The sequence below is a fragment of the Staurois parvus genome, unplaced genomic scaffold (assembly GCF_062004578.1).
Source record: "Staurois parvus isolate SC_StPar_1 unplaced genomic scaffold, SC_StPar_1.0 ptg000696l, whole genome shotgun sequence".
Classification (NCBI taxonomy): Eukaryota; Metazoa; Chordata; class Amphibia; order Anura; family Ranidae; genus Staurois; species Staurois parvus.
Window position 1 is genome coordinate 8,732,025 of NW_028318492.1, and position 15,379 is coordinate 8,747,403.

At 41.7% G+C, this 15,379-nt stretch overlaps 1 protein-coding gene across 1 annotated transcript in view; it reads left to right on the forward strand.

Annotated features, from left to right (window-relative positions):
• Positions 1-15,379, forward strand: part of DMD (dystrophin) — a 2,676,943-nt gene that overhangs the window by 936,265 nt on the left and 1,725,299 nt on the right. The window contains exon 33 of the mRNA XM_089653005.1: positions 1,054-1,224. Coding sequence (XP_089509131.1) covers positions 1,054-1,224 — 171 coding nt within the window. The remainder of the gene's footprint in view (positions 1-1,053; positions 1,225-15,379) is intronic.

Consider the following 15,379-nt stretch of genomic DNA (forward strand, 5'->3'; position numbering starts at 1 on the left):
CATCTGCATGTCATACTGACAGACAGTATTATTTCTCTTCCCCAGCAGACTCCAAGGGCATTTAAATTAAAGGTACAGTGTTCTGCACTAATATTAAGTCTCTCTGAAGCCTAGAAACACCCTTTTTTAAGTTAAATTCACAGCGAATTTATTCGACTCGAATCGAATATTGTCCACGAATTCGCCGAATCAGTCGAATCGAATTTTTCATTTCTTCGCTCATCTCTAATTACCACCTATGAGAGTGTTGGCTTCCTACCATGATCTCTGCTCAGAAAGTGAGGGAACAAGTAAGAGTTTTGTGCTGCCATTTAAAATTACTGTCAGAACCCTTACACTAATTTATCTTTCTTTACTGCTTATTAAAGCTTATCTATGCTGAGCCATACTTTGACGTAATTGTTTCACATTTGAATGTATGATATAATTAATCATTAAAGGCCATGGGTTTTGCATACTTTGAAACACTGTTGTTGTTTTATTCAAGAAATAGAGACTCACTTTGCAAAGTGAGTATTCACTAAGCTTATTAAAGAAGATAAAGTTAACTCTGTTCACCTCATTCATGTGCTAGCAAAAATACTGGTTTTCTTTTAACCTCCCTTCCACATTATTGGGTATTCAAAGTGAACACATCTTGAGCTTACATACTCATTTGAGAAATTGAACATAAACTTTTCAAAGTGAACATTCACCACTTTGCTAGGTGAACATCATCTACTCATTTAGAGCAGTGTTTTTACCTATGTTTTCCCATAACAAACGGAATGATAATATTTTAGTAAATACATAATATTTGTCTGAAGCTAGAACTTTCAATAAGGGAGTTTCATGCTTATTCGACAAAGTACAAAGCATTTTACAAAATATAGCAAACATACAAACAAACCTTTCTTTGTTTTAACCAAGTCAAATTATAATTCAATCAGTGGCTTCATTTTGCACACAGCCATTGCTTTATGCACTGCCATATTAAATAATCTTGTTTGATGTGCTGATTCACAGCTTCTTTTAGCCATTGAATATTTTTGTATGAATTTTTCTTTTAATCAGGTGACAGAGGGGAAACAGATCTTGGAAAAATGCCTAAAATTATCGAGAAAGCTAAGGAAAGAGACAAGCAGCTTGACTGAATGGCTAGCAATGATAGACACAGAGGTAACAAGGAGATCCTCTGAGGAGGGCATGCCAAGTAACTTAGAAGAAGAGATTGCCTGGAGCAAGGTGAGCAATCCGCAAATCTCCATTCACTTACATCTTTATAGAGATTTCTGACTTCCAGGTAAAGAACAGAATAAAATCCCATGTACTCAACATGAAAGAAAATCAGCTTTATCAAAGTGTTTGAACTTTTCCTTTTCCTTACATCAACCAGTAAAATTCACCCTTTCATTCTACAAATGCTGAATAACAGAATGAAAAGGAGAATAGGATCAGTTGCACTGGCTATGGGCAAAAAGGACAGCTTTACTTCAGATACTTTGATTAGTAAGGACCAGTGTCTAATAAATTTCTTTTCCCTCATAATTCATTTTGCTTCATATTTTCTTAATAAAATGCACAAATGCACAAAATGAATTAACTGACTAAAATATGAAAATCTTTATCAAAAATTGTGAACAGTAATTTTTTGTAGCAAAGTCTCATAAAGGAAGATTGGAATCCCTAATGGATTTCCATATTGTGACTGTAATGCAGTCAGACTGCGAGATTGTGGACCCCTTTGTTATTTTTTGAACAGTGCTATTTGCCGCTGCAAATGTTAAAATGCCTTGTGCTAGCAACACACTAGAGCTGGACTGCTGCTCAACTCAGAGAGCATTGGTTTCCAGCAGTCTTATAGCCCCCTGCCCAGCACTCATCCTTTCTGAATAGGGCTTTTTGTTGAAGCACTGGGCAGTACATGTGTCAGACTTCCTGAGAATTGGGTCTCTGTGTTGAGCAAAGGTCCAGCTTACTAATGCACTTCTAATTTTGCAACCGCAGTGTGATGTTCTCATATTATACTTTCCCTAAAATGTTTCAACTAAATCTTCCCTTTTTCAGTATATACCTTGTTTTAGACCCAGTTATGTCATCATTGGGTCTGTGCGCTGTTCTTCATGTAGTAAGATTGTGGTTGGGGTGGAAGGAGTGATAAGGTGCTGTAGCATCTTCATGTAAACATCACAACACCCTGCTGAACTTGTTTCTTCTTTCAGGAAGGTTCCTAAGCAGTGGGCTAGCTATTGGGAGGGTTTATGAAAACTTTAAGCTGGCTTGATGGGTGAGCTTGTGGATGGCTGCTTAAGCTCAAGAAATAGGTGTCCCTAGGAAGACTGAATGCAGACCCCCATGGTACTGCCAAAACATGACGCTGAGACTAAATGCTTTACTGCACAGAAAGCAAATATCTGAAATGGACAGGCCAAGGACAGTGAGGATTGTGAGGTGAGCGATAGATGATGCTTGAAGTCATCCAACTGAGAAATATGGAGAGCTTAATATACCTTGCTACAAGTTCTAATGCACATTGTATGGGGATACAATGTGTGCAGGGAATTGAGACTAATTGCATTCAGCCAATGAGAAGACACTGTACAAGTGTGCAAGAACATAGGTAATAGTACATGCAAATAAAGAAAGATACCTTGCCTTAGTAGCAGAGTTTGTCAGTTCCTTACCCAGTTGTAAGCCTTCTACACTGTTTCTGTTTCATTTAATGACTGCGTTTCAACCTACCTATGAAATTGATGATCATTAGCTCCTACCTGGTATAATTGGCTAATCATACACCTGACTCTAATCCTACAAAACTCCCTGACTTTGTTCAAAGTCAAAGTATGAAAGTGTAAGAACTGATGCTGGTGCTGCTATATATATATATATATATATATATACAGTGCTCAACATAAATGAGGACACCTCTTTTTAAAAGTAAGATTTTAATCAATATATCATTGAATACAAAAACAATTTCCACAATTTTGCCAAAACTGAGTTTTATAAAACATTTGTTTTGCTGATTACATGAAAGAATGTTAATTAATGTTACTTAGATTACAAAATCTTCAGTTTTACTCAAATTAGTTGATGCAAAAATGAAAACCCCACAACAAAAACTACTACATCTAGTATTTTGCATGACCTCCATGATTGGAATGAACAAGTTGGTGACCAGGGGTGGACTGACAACTCATGGGGCCCCTGGACAATAGGGGATAATGGGGCCCCTGTGTCCTTGCCCACACTCAAACCACAGCCAAAAAAGCCTATGAAAGGTACCAGGGGCATCTCATGGGGCCCTCTACTTACCCCGGGCCCTCGAGCAGTGCCCAAGTTCCCAAATGGTCAGTCCGCCCCTGTTGGTGACATATTGCAACATCTATTATTTTCCATTCTTCAAGAACAACCTATTTTAGAACCTGGATGCTGGACAGAGAGTGATGCTCAACCTGTCTCTTCAGAATTCCCCATTGGTGTTTGATTGGGTACAGATCAGGAGACGTACTTGGCCACTGAATCCCTGTTCTTCTCCAGAAATGCAACAGTGGCCTTAGATGTGTGTTTTGGATCATTACCATGATGAAAAAGTGCACGATGACCAAGGATAGATAGTAGCATCTTCTCTTTCTAAATAGGGCAGTGGATCTGTGAATTCATAATACCATCAATGAAATGCAGCTCCCTGACACCAGCAGCACTCATGCAGCCTCACAGAAGGACACTGATACCACCATGTTTCACTGTAGGCACCATGCATTTTTCTTTGTACTCCTCACCTTTGCGGCGCCATTCAGTTTTGAAGCCATCCATTTCAAAAACATTTATCTTGGTCTCATCACTCCAAAGGACAGAGTCCCAGTAGTCTTCTTCTTTTTCAGCATGGGCCCAGGCAAATTCTAGGTGGGCTTTTTTGTGCATGGACTTTAGGAGAGGCTTCCTTTGTGAACAACACCCATGCATGCCATTCCTCAGCAGTGTATGCCATATTGTGTCACAGGAAACAAATCACAAATCATGGCAATTTTCTTCAACCCTTCTCATTAGAAGACACTACTGTCGAGGTGTTAACTCCCATGGACAGCCTGGACGTCTGTGAGATGATTGTAGTTCCATCTTTGTTACATTTTTTAATCTCTTTTGCTACAGTATTCTGACTGATAAGTAAAGCTTTGCTGATCTTCTTGTAGCTTTCATCTTTCTTTTGCAATGAAATTATTCTTTCTCAGGTCTTGTGACATTTCCCTTCCATGTGGTGCCATTGCTGACAGCATGAGATGGGAAGGGGTTTTCTTTGTTAAGTAATACCCTTTTATAATCAACTGTCTGTTGGACACCTGTTTAATGAATAATTAGACTCACCTGTAGCTGAACTCATGTTAATTTGGATTTTTTGTCTAAAATGTAATTTTGCTCCTAAGGCTGGCCATACATTATACAATTATCTTCCAATTTTCTGCCCAATTTCCTTTAGATTTACCTTCAACTATGTAGTGCAAGGGCCTGCCTAATTGGATACAACTGAAAGTGTTGTTTAGGTTTGTCCTCCTATTATATGGTTTTTGGTAAATCTAAACCAAAAATCTCCAGATAATTGTATAATGTATGGCCAGCCTAAGACTTTCATTAGGGTGTATTCATTATTGCAACATGCTCTTGAATGAATTTGTTAGGAAAAATACTTTTTAGTGCTTGCAAATTGTTTGCAATCAATGGCCCGCATTTATGGGAGTATTTTGAGGTATAGTGTCTCATTGAAAATGTGGAGTCTGAAAGAAAAGTAAAAGTTTTCTGACAAATCTGTTGGGGGTGTACTCATTTATGCTGAGCAATACATATATATATATATAAAAACAAAAGGGGTTGCACACTAAAACCATGTTTTAATGATCATTAAACAGCAAAGCCATACAGCAATCTTCAGGCAACCCTGACTTTTATCAAGATAATCACAATTAGATCAGTAATACATATATCAATCTGCACACTCAAAAAGACACAACTGAAATACAAAGTAAAGCTCCATTTACACTAGTACAATTTCAAATGCTACTTCAGATGCACAGAATAGCATGACAATGGAAATCACGTTTGTTGTTGGCACCTGTTCACATCAATGTAATTCAGTGTTTCTCAACTCCAGTCCTCATGGACCCCCAACAGGTCATGTTTTCAGGATTTCCATTATTTTGCGCAGGTGATTTGATCAGTTTCACTGCCTTAATAATTACCACAGCTGTTTCATCTGAGGGAAATCCTGAAAACATGACCTGTTGGGGGTCCATGAGGACTGGAGTTGAGAAACACTGATGTAATTCAACATGGCACGATTTTGGAAAAGGTTCCTGTTCTACTTTGGTGTCATTTCAGCACAATGTTGGCCCCATAGACTATGGAAACCACTTAAAATTAGCATCCAAGTTGCTCTACATAAGCACACTGAAAGTTGGATCAATATCAGATTGTAGCAATGTGAACCTAGAACAGCATTAACTGTCAGCGGGTGTATGTGTATAGAAAGCCCTCAGCGCTATGGACCTCCTAAAAAACATGTGTGGCTAGCATATAATGTGTTCCCAAATGTACAACATAAATAAAAGGAAAAATGCAGCGCAACAATATATATATAAAAAATATAGTGCTCACAATAAATACGTGCAAAAAACAAAAGATTGTGCTTGTGAAAATCAATGTGTGCTCTACCAGACATCTAACCAATACATAAACTGCACATAACCAGTGCTCTAAATGAATTGTGCACACAAATAACAAATAAATTGTCCTTAATAGTGAACTGTCCCTTTGAATCTTGAATACACCAACTAAAAGTGTCATCGGAATATGGTCTCCAAAAATGGTGAACGTCTCTTTAAATCTGCTGTACTTCAAATAAACCAGTGTAACACACTACTGTATACACGTGTACGGTGCTCCTGTGTCACCCCTTACTGCTCATCCACTTCCAGCACTCCATTGCGCTCACCTTCAGGTTTGACCCATAATGACAGGTCAAACTGTGCTTTCCTCTTTAACCAGGGAGGGTATACTGGTACATATATACGTATATATATTGTTGCGCTACATTTTACCATTTATTTATTTATGTCAACAGGTGTAACTGCTGATCCCTAAGCAGAATCCATGTATATTTCCCTAATCAAATATAGCCAAATACTTCCTACTCCAAAGCAAATCTTCAATAAAAAGAGACAAACATATCATAGGAACATATAAAGAGTTAACACTTGTGGTGACAAGATTTTGAATAAAAAAATCCAGTAAACCTCCTTGTGCTTAAGAGCAGTGATATGATCTCTACCCTTTCTAGGTTTAATAACCTGATCTTTCGCCATAAATTTTAATTCAATTTCCCTTTGTCCAGTTTATAAAAAATACCTGGGCACAGGGAGATTTGTCTGGATTTAATAGAATATCTATGCTGTGATATTTTATATCAATTTTTTTGCATGGGTTCTCCTATGACCAAAGAGATTGCAGGAGCACTTAAAGTGTTACTAAACCCATGACCCTGCATTCACTATATCTGGTCTCCCTTAGTGCACAGAACATGGAAATGCAGTTATTTTAGTAAATATAAACTGTTAAATACCTGTTCTCATCAGCAGTTACAGCAATCTTGTGACTTCTATCAGTGTCCAGCAGAGCACTGATTAAAGCTTGTAGGAGGAGTTTTCATTCTCCCCTGACTATCCTATGAGGCTGCAAGACCTCTGACCCTCTGTCTGGACAGTGCTGATTGGCCATATGCTGTCCACATGCACTCTCCCAAGAAAGAAAAAAACTCTTCAACAATACACACTAAACTGAGCATGTGCAGCTTCCTCTATCAGCAGATGGATTGGAGACTGTAAAAGAAGGTAAAGATCAGAGTAGACAGGATCAAGTATCCTTTTTACACAATGTGGAAGATTAACCCCTTAGGTTCCACGGTTAGTATAACAAGAATGCTTTACTGCATTTACAGGCTGATTTTACTGTTGTGTGTTTAGTAACAGTTTAAGCAGATATACTGTATGCGTACGCTGACATGTAAGGTGATATTTGATGGCATTAGTTTTAAATTCATCAGATATTAGTAAAGATGTTGCCCTTGATGAAATTGGTACATTCTGAACATGAAAATGAGCCTTTTCTCATAGCTTACAAAAATGTGTGGGAAACTTCACTTGCAGGTTTATCAGCTTGTGCAACCCTTTCTTTAACTGCTTTTACATGTTTTTTCCAATGTAGCATTTCCCAGTCATTGTTTGATGCGGTGAAACTACATCAATGATATGTTTGCTGTGTGGTGGAGAAACATTGGAACCCTGCTGGTCTTTGATAAGCATGTTAATAGGCCTTGAACCCCACTTCACACAAATGCAGTGACCCCTGCATGGCATTGCAATTGCACTGTGTTTGTGATCTACTGTGGGTGTCAATACACAGTTAATGACACCAAAAACACATTGCCATTAAATTGTACTTTGTCTGCACCAAATTGCATGGTACAAAATGACCATGCAGCTGCATCTCCAAAATAGGTGCCTGCACTTCTTTGGTGCAAGACAGCACGATTTGAGCCTTGTCATCACAAGTGTTATTTATTTTTCCTATAATATTTAGTTTACTTTGCCAGCTGTGGATCAGACCTCTGGTCAGATCCTGACATTTGTGTCAGGATCCCTGCAAAGCCTGGACAGGCTCTGTGATGTCAGAAAACAGTGGACTTTAGCCCATTGTTGGCTGAATCTGAGTCACAGATGAGAACAGAGCTTTGGCCACACTTTTTCTTTAATTTCCCCCCCACCCCTGTACTTACTTGGGTGTTTGAATGCAAGTTCCCAGGCCCATTGTTAAATATTGCTTTCATAATTTTTACAAAACACTGCTTCATTTGTTATAGAATGTAATATGAGAGCACATATTATAACTAACCCAGTCACAGATGCCCTCTCTCCCATCTCCCCTTCTTTGAACAGCCATATATACTACTCCTGCAATTGCAAGAAAAGTTAATCACACACTCCCACTTTACAAACTATATAATAGCAGAAATCATAAAATGTAGTACAGGTGAAGTACTTACATAAAGCTAAGAGCCTTGTGACAAAATTGCAATATTTTTGAAAAGTTACTGCTGCAAGAAAAGAATACTGTATATGAGAGGAAAAATACATCTAGAAAATGCTGCTGATTCTAATTACTAGTTCTTGACTTTTAAATCAACCCTAGTAGGTGACACCCTATGCTGTTCAATATTTTTTCTCATTTTCACTTTCTTTTGTATCCTGCAGAGAAGTCTATAAAAAACATCAGTCTGTCTAAATCTTTGATTAATACCAGGATCTTCTCTATTAGTGTTTAGAACAAATGTCACATTTCAAGGAACAAATTGCATATCCTTCCAGCCTTAATATATTACAACCAATGTGCCAATCATTTTCCAAACAAAACAAATGCGGCATTTACTAATTCATTCAAATGTCCCCGATTTAATTGCCTTGAAATGGCAGGACTGCTTACTTTACTTTGCAGCAGCATACAATACAAAGGGAAGTTAAGTTTAATTTTTATGTTACCAAAAAAACTGTAAAATTTTAGATTAGTATTTCACTGTTGTTTATCAATTTAGCAAGATCATAGAAATATCATTTGTGTGAAGTCACCTATGACAGCCAGATTACATTCTTTGGTTTAGAGATTGGAGGACAAGTAAAGACAATTGCTGACTGGTTGGCATGGGTTGCTGCACTTTACCATAACTCTTTTGCTGTTTACCTTACTAAAGCAGAAAAGTAGAAAAATATAAATAACAACACTTTTGAACATTTATTTATGAAAAAGACTGAACTACGTTTTAAAATACTGAAAGTCTAACTGCTGTATACACTGTATTGCCAAAAGAATTGGGATGCCTGCCTTTACACGCACATGAACTTTAACCACTTCCCGTCCGGCCGCTGTTTATAAACGGCAGGACGGGACACCTACAGGAGCGGGTTGCCGTCTCTAAACGGCACCTTGTATCTGAGGCTCGTGCGCGGCTCCTAGAGCGCGCACCCGCGAGCCCGATGATCGCCGAGTCCGACGGACACAGTGGATTACGTGACATGGTATGGGACCAATGAAATCGGTCCCATACCATGTGATCAGCTGTGTCCAATAAGGACACAGCTTAAGTGTAAACAAAAGCCGCATGGTGCGGCTTCCGCCTCCTTCTCCTCTCACGGAGTTGTCTGTGAGAGGAGAAACAGCGAAGAAGAGGGTTGTAGCTAACTGCCCTCCACCTCAGTGACACCTGATCGCCCCTAAAGTGGCCCTGATCGCCCCTAAAGTGGCCCTGATTGCCCCACGTGTCCCTGATCACCCCAATAAGTGGCCCTGATTGCCCCAACAAGTGGCCCTGATCGCCCCCACAAGTGTCCCTGATCGCCCCCACAAGTGTCCCTGATCGCCCCCACAAGTGTCCCTGATTGCCCCCACAAGTGTCCCTGATTGCCCCAAGTGGCCCTGATTGCCCCAAGTGGCCCTGATTGCCCCAAGTGGCCCTGATCGCCCACAAATGGTCCTGATCGCCAACAAGTGGCCCTGATCGCCCCCACATAGTGTCCCTGATTGCCCCCACAAGTGTCCCTGATTGCCCCAAGTGGCCCTGATTGCCCCAAGTGGCCCTGATCGCCCACAAGTGGCCCTGATCGCCCACAAGTGGTCCTGATCGCCCACAAGTGGCCCTGATTGCCCACAAGTGGCCCTGATCACCCAACAAGTGGCCCAGCAGTGTCCCTGATTGTCAGTGTCCCTGATCACCACATAGTGGCCCAGCAGTGTTCCTGATCACCACAGTGTCCCTGATCGTCACAGTATCCCTGATCGCTGCAGTGGCCAAGCAGTGTCCCTGATCGTCACACAAGTGGCCCAGCAGTATCGCCGCAGTGGCCAAGCAGTGTCCCTGATTGCCACACAAGTGGCCCAGAAGTGTCCCTGGTTGCCGCAGTGGCCCAGCAGTGTCCCTGATCACCGCAGTGTCCCTGATTGCCGCACAAGTGGTCCAGCAGTGTCCCTGATCGCCGCAGTGGCCCAGCAGTGTCCCTGATCACCGCAGTGTCCCTGATTGTCGCACAAGTGGTCCAGCAGTGTTCCTGATCGCCACAGTGTCCCTGATTGCCGCACAAGTGGTCCAGCAGTGTCCCTGATTGCCGCAGTGTCCCTGATTGCCGCAGTGGCCCAGCAGTGGCCCTGATCGCCACACAAGTGGCCCAGCAGTGGCCCTGATTGCCGCACAAGTAACCCAGCATTGTCCCCGATTGCCGCACAAGTGGTCCAGCAGTGTCCCTGATCACCACAGTGGCCCAGCAGTGTCCCTGATCACTGCAGTGTCCCTGATTGCCGCACAAGTGGTCCAGCAGTGTCCCTGATCGCCGCAGTGGCCCAGCAGTGTCCCTGACCACCACACAAGTGGCCCAGCAGTGTCCCTGATCACCGCATTGGCCCAGCAGTGTTCCTGATCACCACACAAGTGGCCCAGCAGTGTCCCTGATCACCGCATTGGCCCAGCAGTGTTCCTGATCACCACACAATTGGCCCAGCAGTGTCCCTGATCCCCACATTGGCCCAGCAGTGTTCCTGATCACCACACAAGTGGCCCAGCAGTGTCCCTGATCACCGGATAAGTGGTCCAGCAGTGCCCCTGATCACCGAAGTGTCCCTGATCACCGCAGTAGTACAGCAGTGTTTCTGATTGCCACACAAGTGGCCCAGCAGTGTCCTGATCATCGCAGTGGCCCAGCAGTGTCCCTGATCGCTGCAGAAGTGGTCCAGCAGTGTCCCTGATCGCCGCAGTGTCCCAGCAGTGTCCCTGATCACCGCAGTGTCCCCGATTGCTGCACAAGTGGTCCAGCAGTGTCCCTGATCACCGCAGTGTCCCTGATTGCCGCAGTGGCCCAGATCACCACACAAGTGGCCCAGCAGTGTCCCTGATCACCACACAAGTGGCCAGCAGTGTCCCTGATCGCCGGACAAGTGGTCCAGCAGTGCCCCTGATCACCGCAGTGTCCCTGATCACCGCAGTTGCCCAGCAGTGTTTCTGATCGCCACACAAGTGGCCCAGCAGTGTCCTGATCATCGCAGTGGCCCAGCAGTGTCCATGGTCGCCACAGTGTTCCTGATTGCCACAGTGTCCCTGATCGCCACACAAGTGGCCCAGCAGTGTCCCTGATCACCGCAGTGGCCCAGCAGTGTCCCTGATCACCATACAGTGGCCCAATCAGTGTCCCTGATCACCTTACAGTGTGCCTGTTCATAAAGTGTCCCTGATCTCTGCCACACCAGTGGATCCTGTTCACTGCCATCGTCTGTGAGGAGAGAGATCCAGTACAGCTAACTGTGAGTAATTTTCAGCCTTTGCACAGAGTTTACACACACTCACAAAACATTGCCAGCCACCTCACTGTATCTCTGATTTTTGCCCAACAGTGACTAGTGTGAACCAACTGCAGCCAGATATCTGTCCATCACTGCAACACCATCCTGATCACTGCCATACCAGTGGGTCCTGATCAGTGTCAAAAATATGGCCAAAAGATCATATACAAGCGAGGAGGCATTTCAAATTCTGAGTATGACAGATGAGAGTGACGGAGAACTTAAAACATACCTTGGGGTGTTTGCTTTCCAAAATGGGGTCTTTTTATGGATAATTCCATTGTCCTGATGCTCCAGGACCTCCAAAACAGCAATAGGTAGTTAAGAAATTAGATGTGCGATCTTTGCCCTTAGAACGCTAACAGGTGCTTATTGGATGTGGAACCCCTCTATGTGGCCAGACTGTGAAAAAGTCTCACACATTTGGTATCACCATATTCAAGAAGAGTTAGAGAATGTGTTTTGGGATGTAATTTTAAGTATGCCTATGCAGTGTATTAGAAATATCTCATAGATTGACAACTTTGTGTAGAAAAAAATACATTTTCATTTTCTTTTCGCATTTTCCAAAAACTTGTGGCAAAAAATGAAGTCTTCAGAAGACTCTGCATGCCTCTTAAAACATACCTTTGGGTGTTTGCTTTCCAAAATGGGGTCATTTTGTGGATAATTCCATTGCCCTGATGCTCCAGGACCTCCAAAACGGCAATAGGTAGTCAAGAAATTAGATGTGTAATTTTTGCCCTTAGAACGCTAACAGGTGCTTATTGGATGTGGAACCCCTCTATGTGGCCAGACTGTGAAAAAGTCTCACACATTTGGTATCGCCATATTCAGCAGGAGTTAAAGAATGCGTTTTGAGGTATCATTTTAAGTATGCCTATGCTGTGTAATAGAAATATCTCATAGATTGACAACTTTGCGTAAAAAAAAATACATTTTCATTTTCTTTTCACATTTTCCAAAAACATGTGGCAAAAAATGAAGTCTTCAGAGGACTCCCCATGCCTCTTAAAACATACCTTGAGGTGTTTTCTTTCGAAAATGGGGTCATTTTGTGGGTAATTCAATTGTCCTGGTGCTCCAGGACCTCCAAAACTGTGATAGTCAAGAAATTAGATGTGTAATTTTTGCCCCTAGAACGCCTAAGGGTGCTTATTGGATGTGGGGCTCTTCTATGTGGTTAGGCTCAGGATGAGTAGCAGAATGTGTTTTGGGGTGTAATTGCAAGTATGCCTATGCCGTGTGAGAGAAAGAACTTGTTAAATGACAACTTTGTGGGGAAAAAAAAAAGAATTTTTTTTACTTTCATCATTTCCTTAAAAAATTGGCAAAAATGACAACTTCAAAAAACTCCCCATGCCTCTCATTAAATACCTCAGACTGTCTAATTTCCAAAAAGGGGTCGTTTGGGGGGTATTTGTACTGTCCTGGCATTTTAGGGCCCCAAGAAATTATATAGGTAGTCCGTGCATCAGGATTGATACATTTTCAAATATATCAAATATATATACCGTGGTCTGTGGACTCTATAACTTTCACAAAGACTAAATAATACACACTGATTTGGGTTATGTCTACCAACAAAATGTAGCACAATGGATTTTGGCCTAAATTTATGAAGAAAGTATATTTATTTGCAAAATTTTGTATCAAATACTAAGAAAAACATGTTTTTTTTCAAAATTTTCAGTCTTTTTTCATTTTTCTAGCAAAAAATAAAAACCCCAGTGATGATTAAATACCACCAAATTAAAGCTCTATTTGTTTGAAAAAAATGATAATAATTTCATTTAGATACAGTGTTGTATGCCTGAGTAATTGTCATTCACAATGTGAGAGCGCCGAAAGCTGAAAATTGGCCTGGACAGGAAGGGGGTAAAAGTGTCCGGACAGGAAGTGGTTAATGGCATCTCAGTATTAGTCCGTAGGGATCAATATTGTGTTGGCCTAACCTTTGCAGCTATATCAGCTATATATGTGCTGTCCACAAGTGTGTCTATGGGAATGTTTGACCATTCTTCCAGAATCGCATTTGTGAGGTCAGATACTGATGTCAGAAGGGAAGGTCTGGCTCACAGTCTCTGCTCTAATTCATCCCAAAGGTATTCTATCGAGTTGAGGTCAGGACTCTGTGCAGGCCATTCAAATTCCTCCACCCCAAAATTCACTCATCCATGACTTTATGGACCTTGCATTGTGCACTGGTCATGTTGGAACAGGAAGGAGCTATCCCAAAACTGTTCCCATGAAGTTGGGAGCATGAAATTGTCCAAAATGTCTTGGTATGCTGAGGCCTTACGAGTTCCCTTCACTGGAACCAGGGGGCCAAGCCCAACCCCTGAAAAACAACCCACACCATAATCTCCCCTCCACGAAACTTTACACTTGACACAATGCAGTCAGACAAGTACCGTTCTCTGGGCAACTGCCAAACCCAGACACATCCATTGGATTTTCAGACAGAGAAGTGTGATTCATCACTCCAAAGAACATGTCTCCACTGCTCTTGAGTCCAGTGGCGGCGTGCTTTACACCACTGCATCCGATGTTTTGCATTGCACTTGGTGATGTAAGGCTTGGATGCAGCTGCTCAGCCATGGAAACCCATTCCATGAAGCTCTCTATGCACTGTTGTGCTAATCTGAACTCTACTTATTGACTCTATAGACAATTGGCAACTTGGTGCACTGTGTGCTTCAGCATGTGCTGACCCCGCTCTGTCATTTTATGTGGCCTACAACTTCGTGGCTGAGTTCCTGTTGTTCCCAGTTGCTTCCACTTTGTTATAATACCACTAACAGTTGACTGTGGAATATTTAGTAGCAAGGAAATTTCATGGATGGACTTTTTGCACAGGTGGCAAACTATCACAGTACCACGTTTTAATTCACTGAGCTTCTGAGAGTGAACAATTCTTTCACAAAAGTTTATAGAAGCAGTCTGCCTTGGTATTTGATTTTTTTACACCTGTGGCCATGGAGGTGATTGGAACACCTGAATCCGATGTTTGGCAATATAGTGTATATTCTTATTATAGTGTCCTACATGGCAAAAGCAAAAATCAGCCACTCTAACCATATTTACTAAAGGAGCAGAGCATGTTAACTTTCAAAGTGAGTTTTCACTTTGCAAAATAAATTTTTACATATCAGTAGAACTGTTGCTTGCAGGTAATTGGACCAGAGATACTGCACTGTGAGCATCTGCCTGCCTCTCCACATCAACCATTCAGAGGAAGCCTTGCATTCATTCATAAAATACAAGGCTTCCTGTGGATAGCTGAGCAGCGCTCATCCCAATGCAATTTTACTCTGAGAATGGGATGAGAGACCACATGCCACTACCAGGACACACCACTGTATATTGTAGGTAGCTGATGCTACCTACAATGGGTTGTGCACTATATTATACACATTGTATTTTGGAGTTAAAGTTGGTTGGTATTTGTAAAGCCTGGAATTCAGCTTTGATCTATCATGTAGTCTGGCAATGAATGAAGTGAAGAAGGTATTGGGCATTTTAAAAAAAGTAGGTGAGCATATGAAGGATGTCAGCAACGTGCTTGTGCTCATGTATTGTCTGTTGAGGAGGAAGGTGACACCTATTTTTTTGGCTGTTGAGCTCTGTTATTATTTATTTATTATTTATTACAGGTACTTATATAGCGCCATCAATTTATGCAGCGCTTTACATATATATTGCACATTCACCTCAGTCTCTAACCCTCAAGGTGTGTACAATCTAAGGTCCCTAACTCACATTCATACATACACATACTAGGGCCAATTCAGACAATTTAAACAGAAGCCAATTCACCTACCAGCATGTCTCTGTTGATGATTAAGAATTGTTCGAATTTCACTAAAGATTACAGGAACACTCTTTTGTGCTTGAGTCCAAAATTAAATCAAAATAGGCAAGACCAGACTAGCAGTTGTAGTGGAATAGGTTATATCAAAACAGAAGAAAT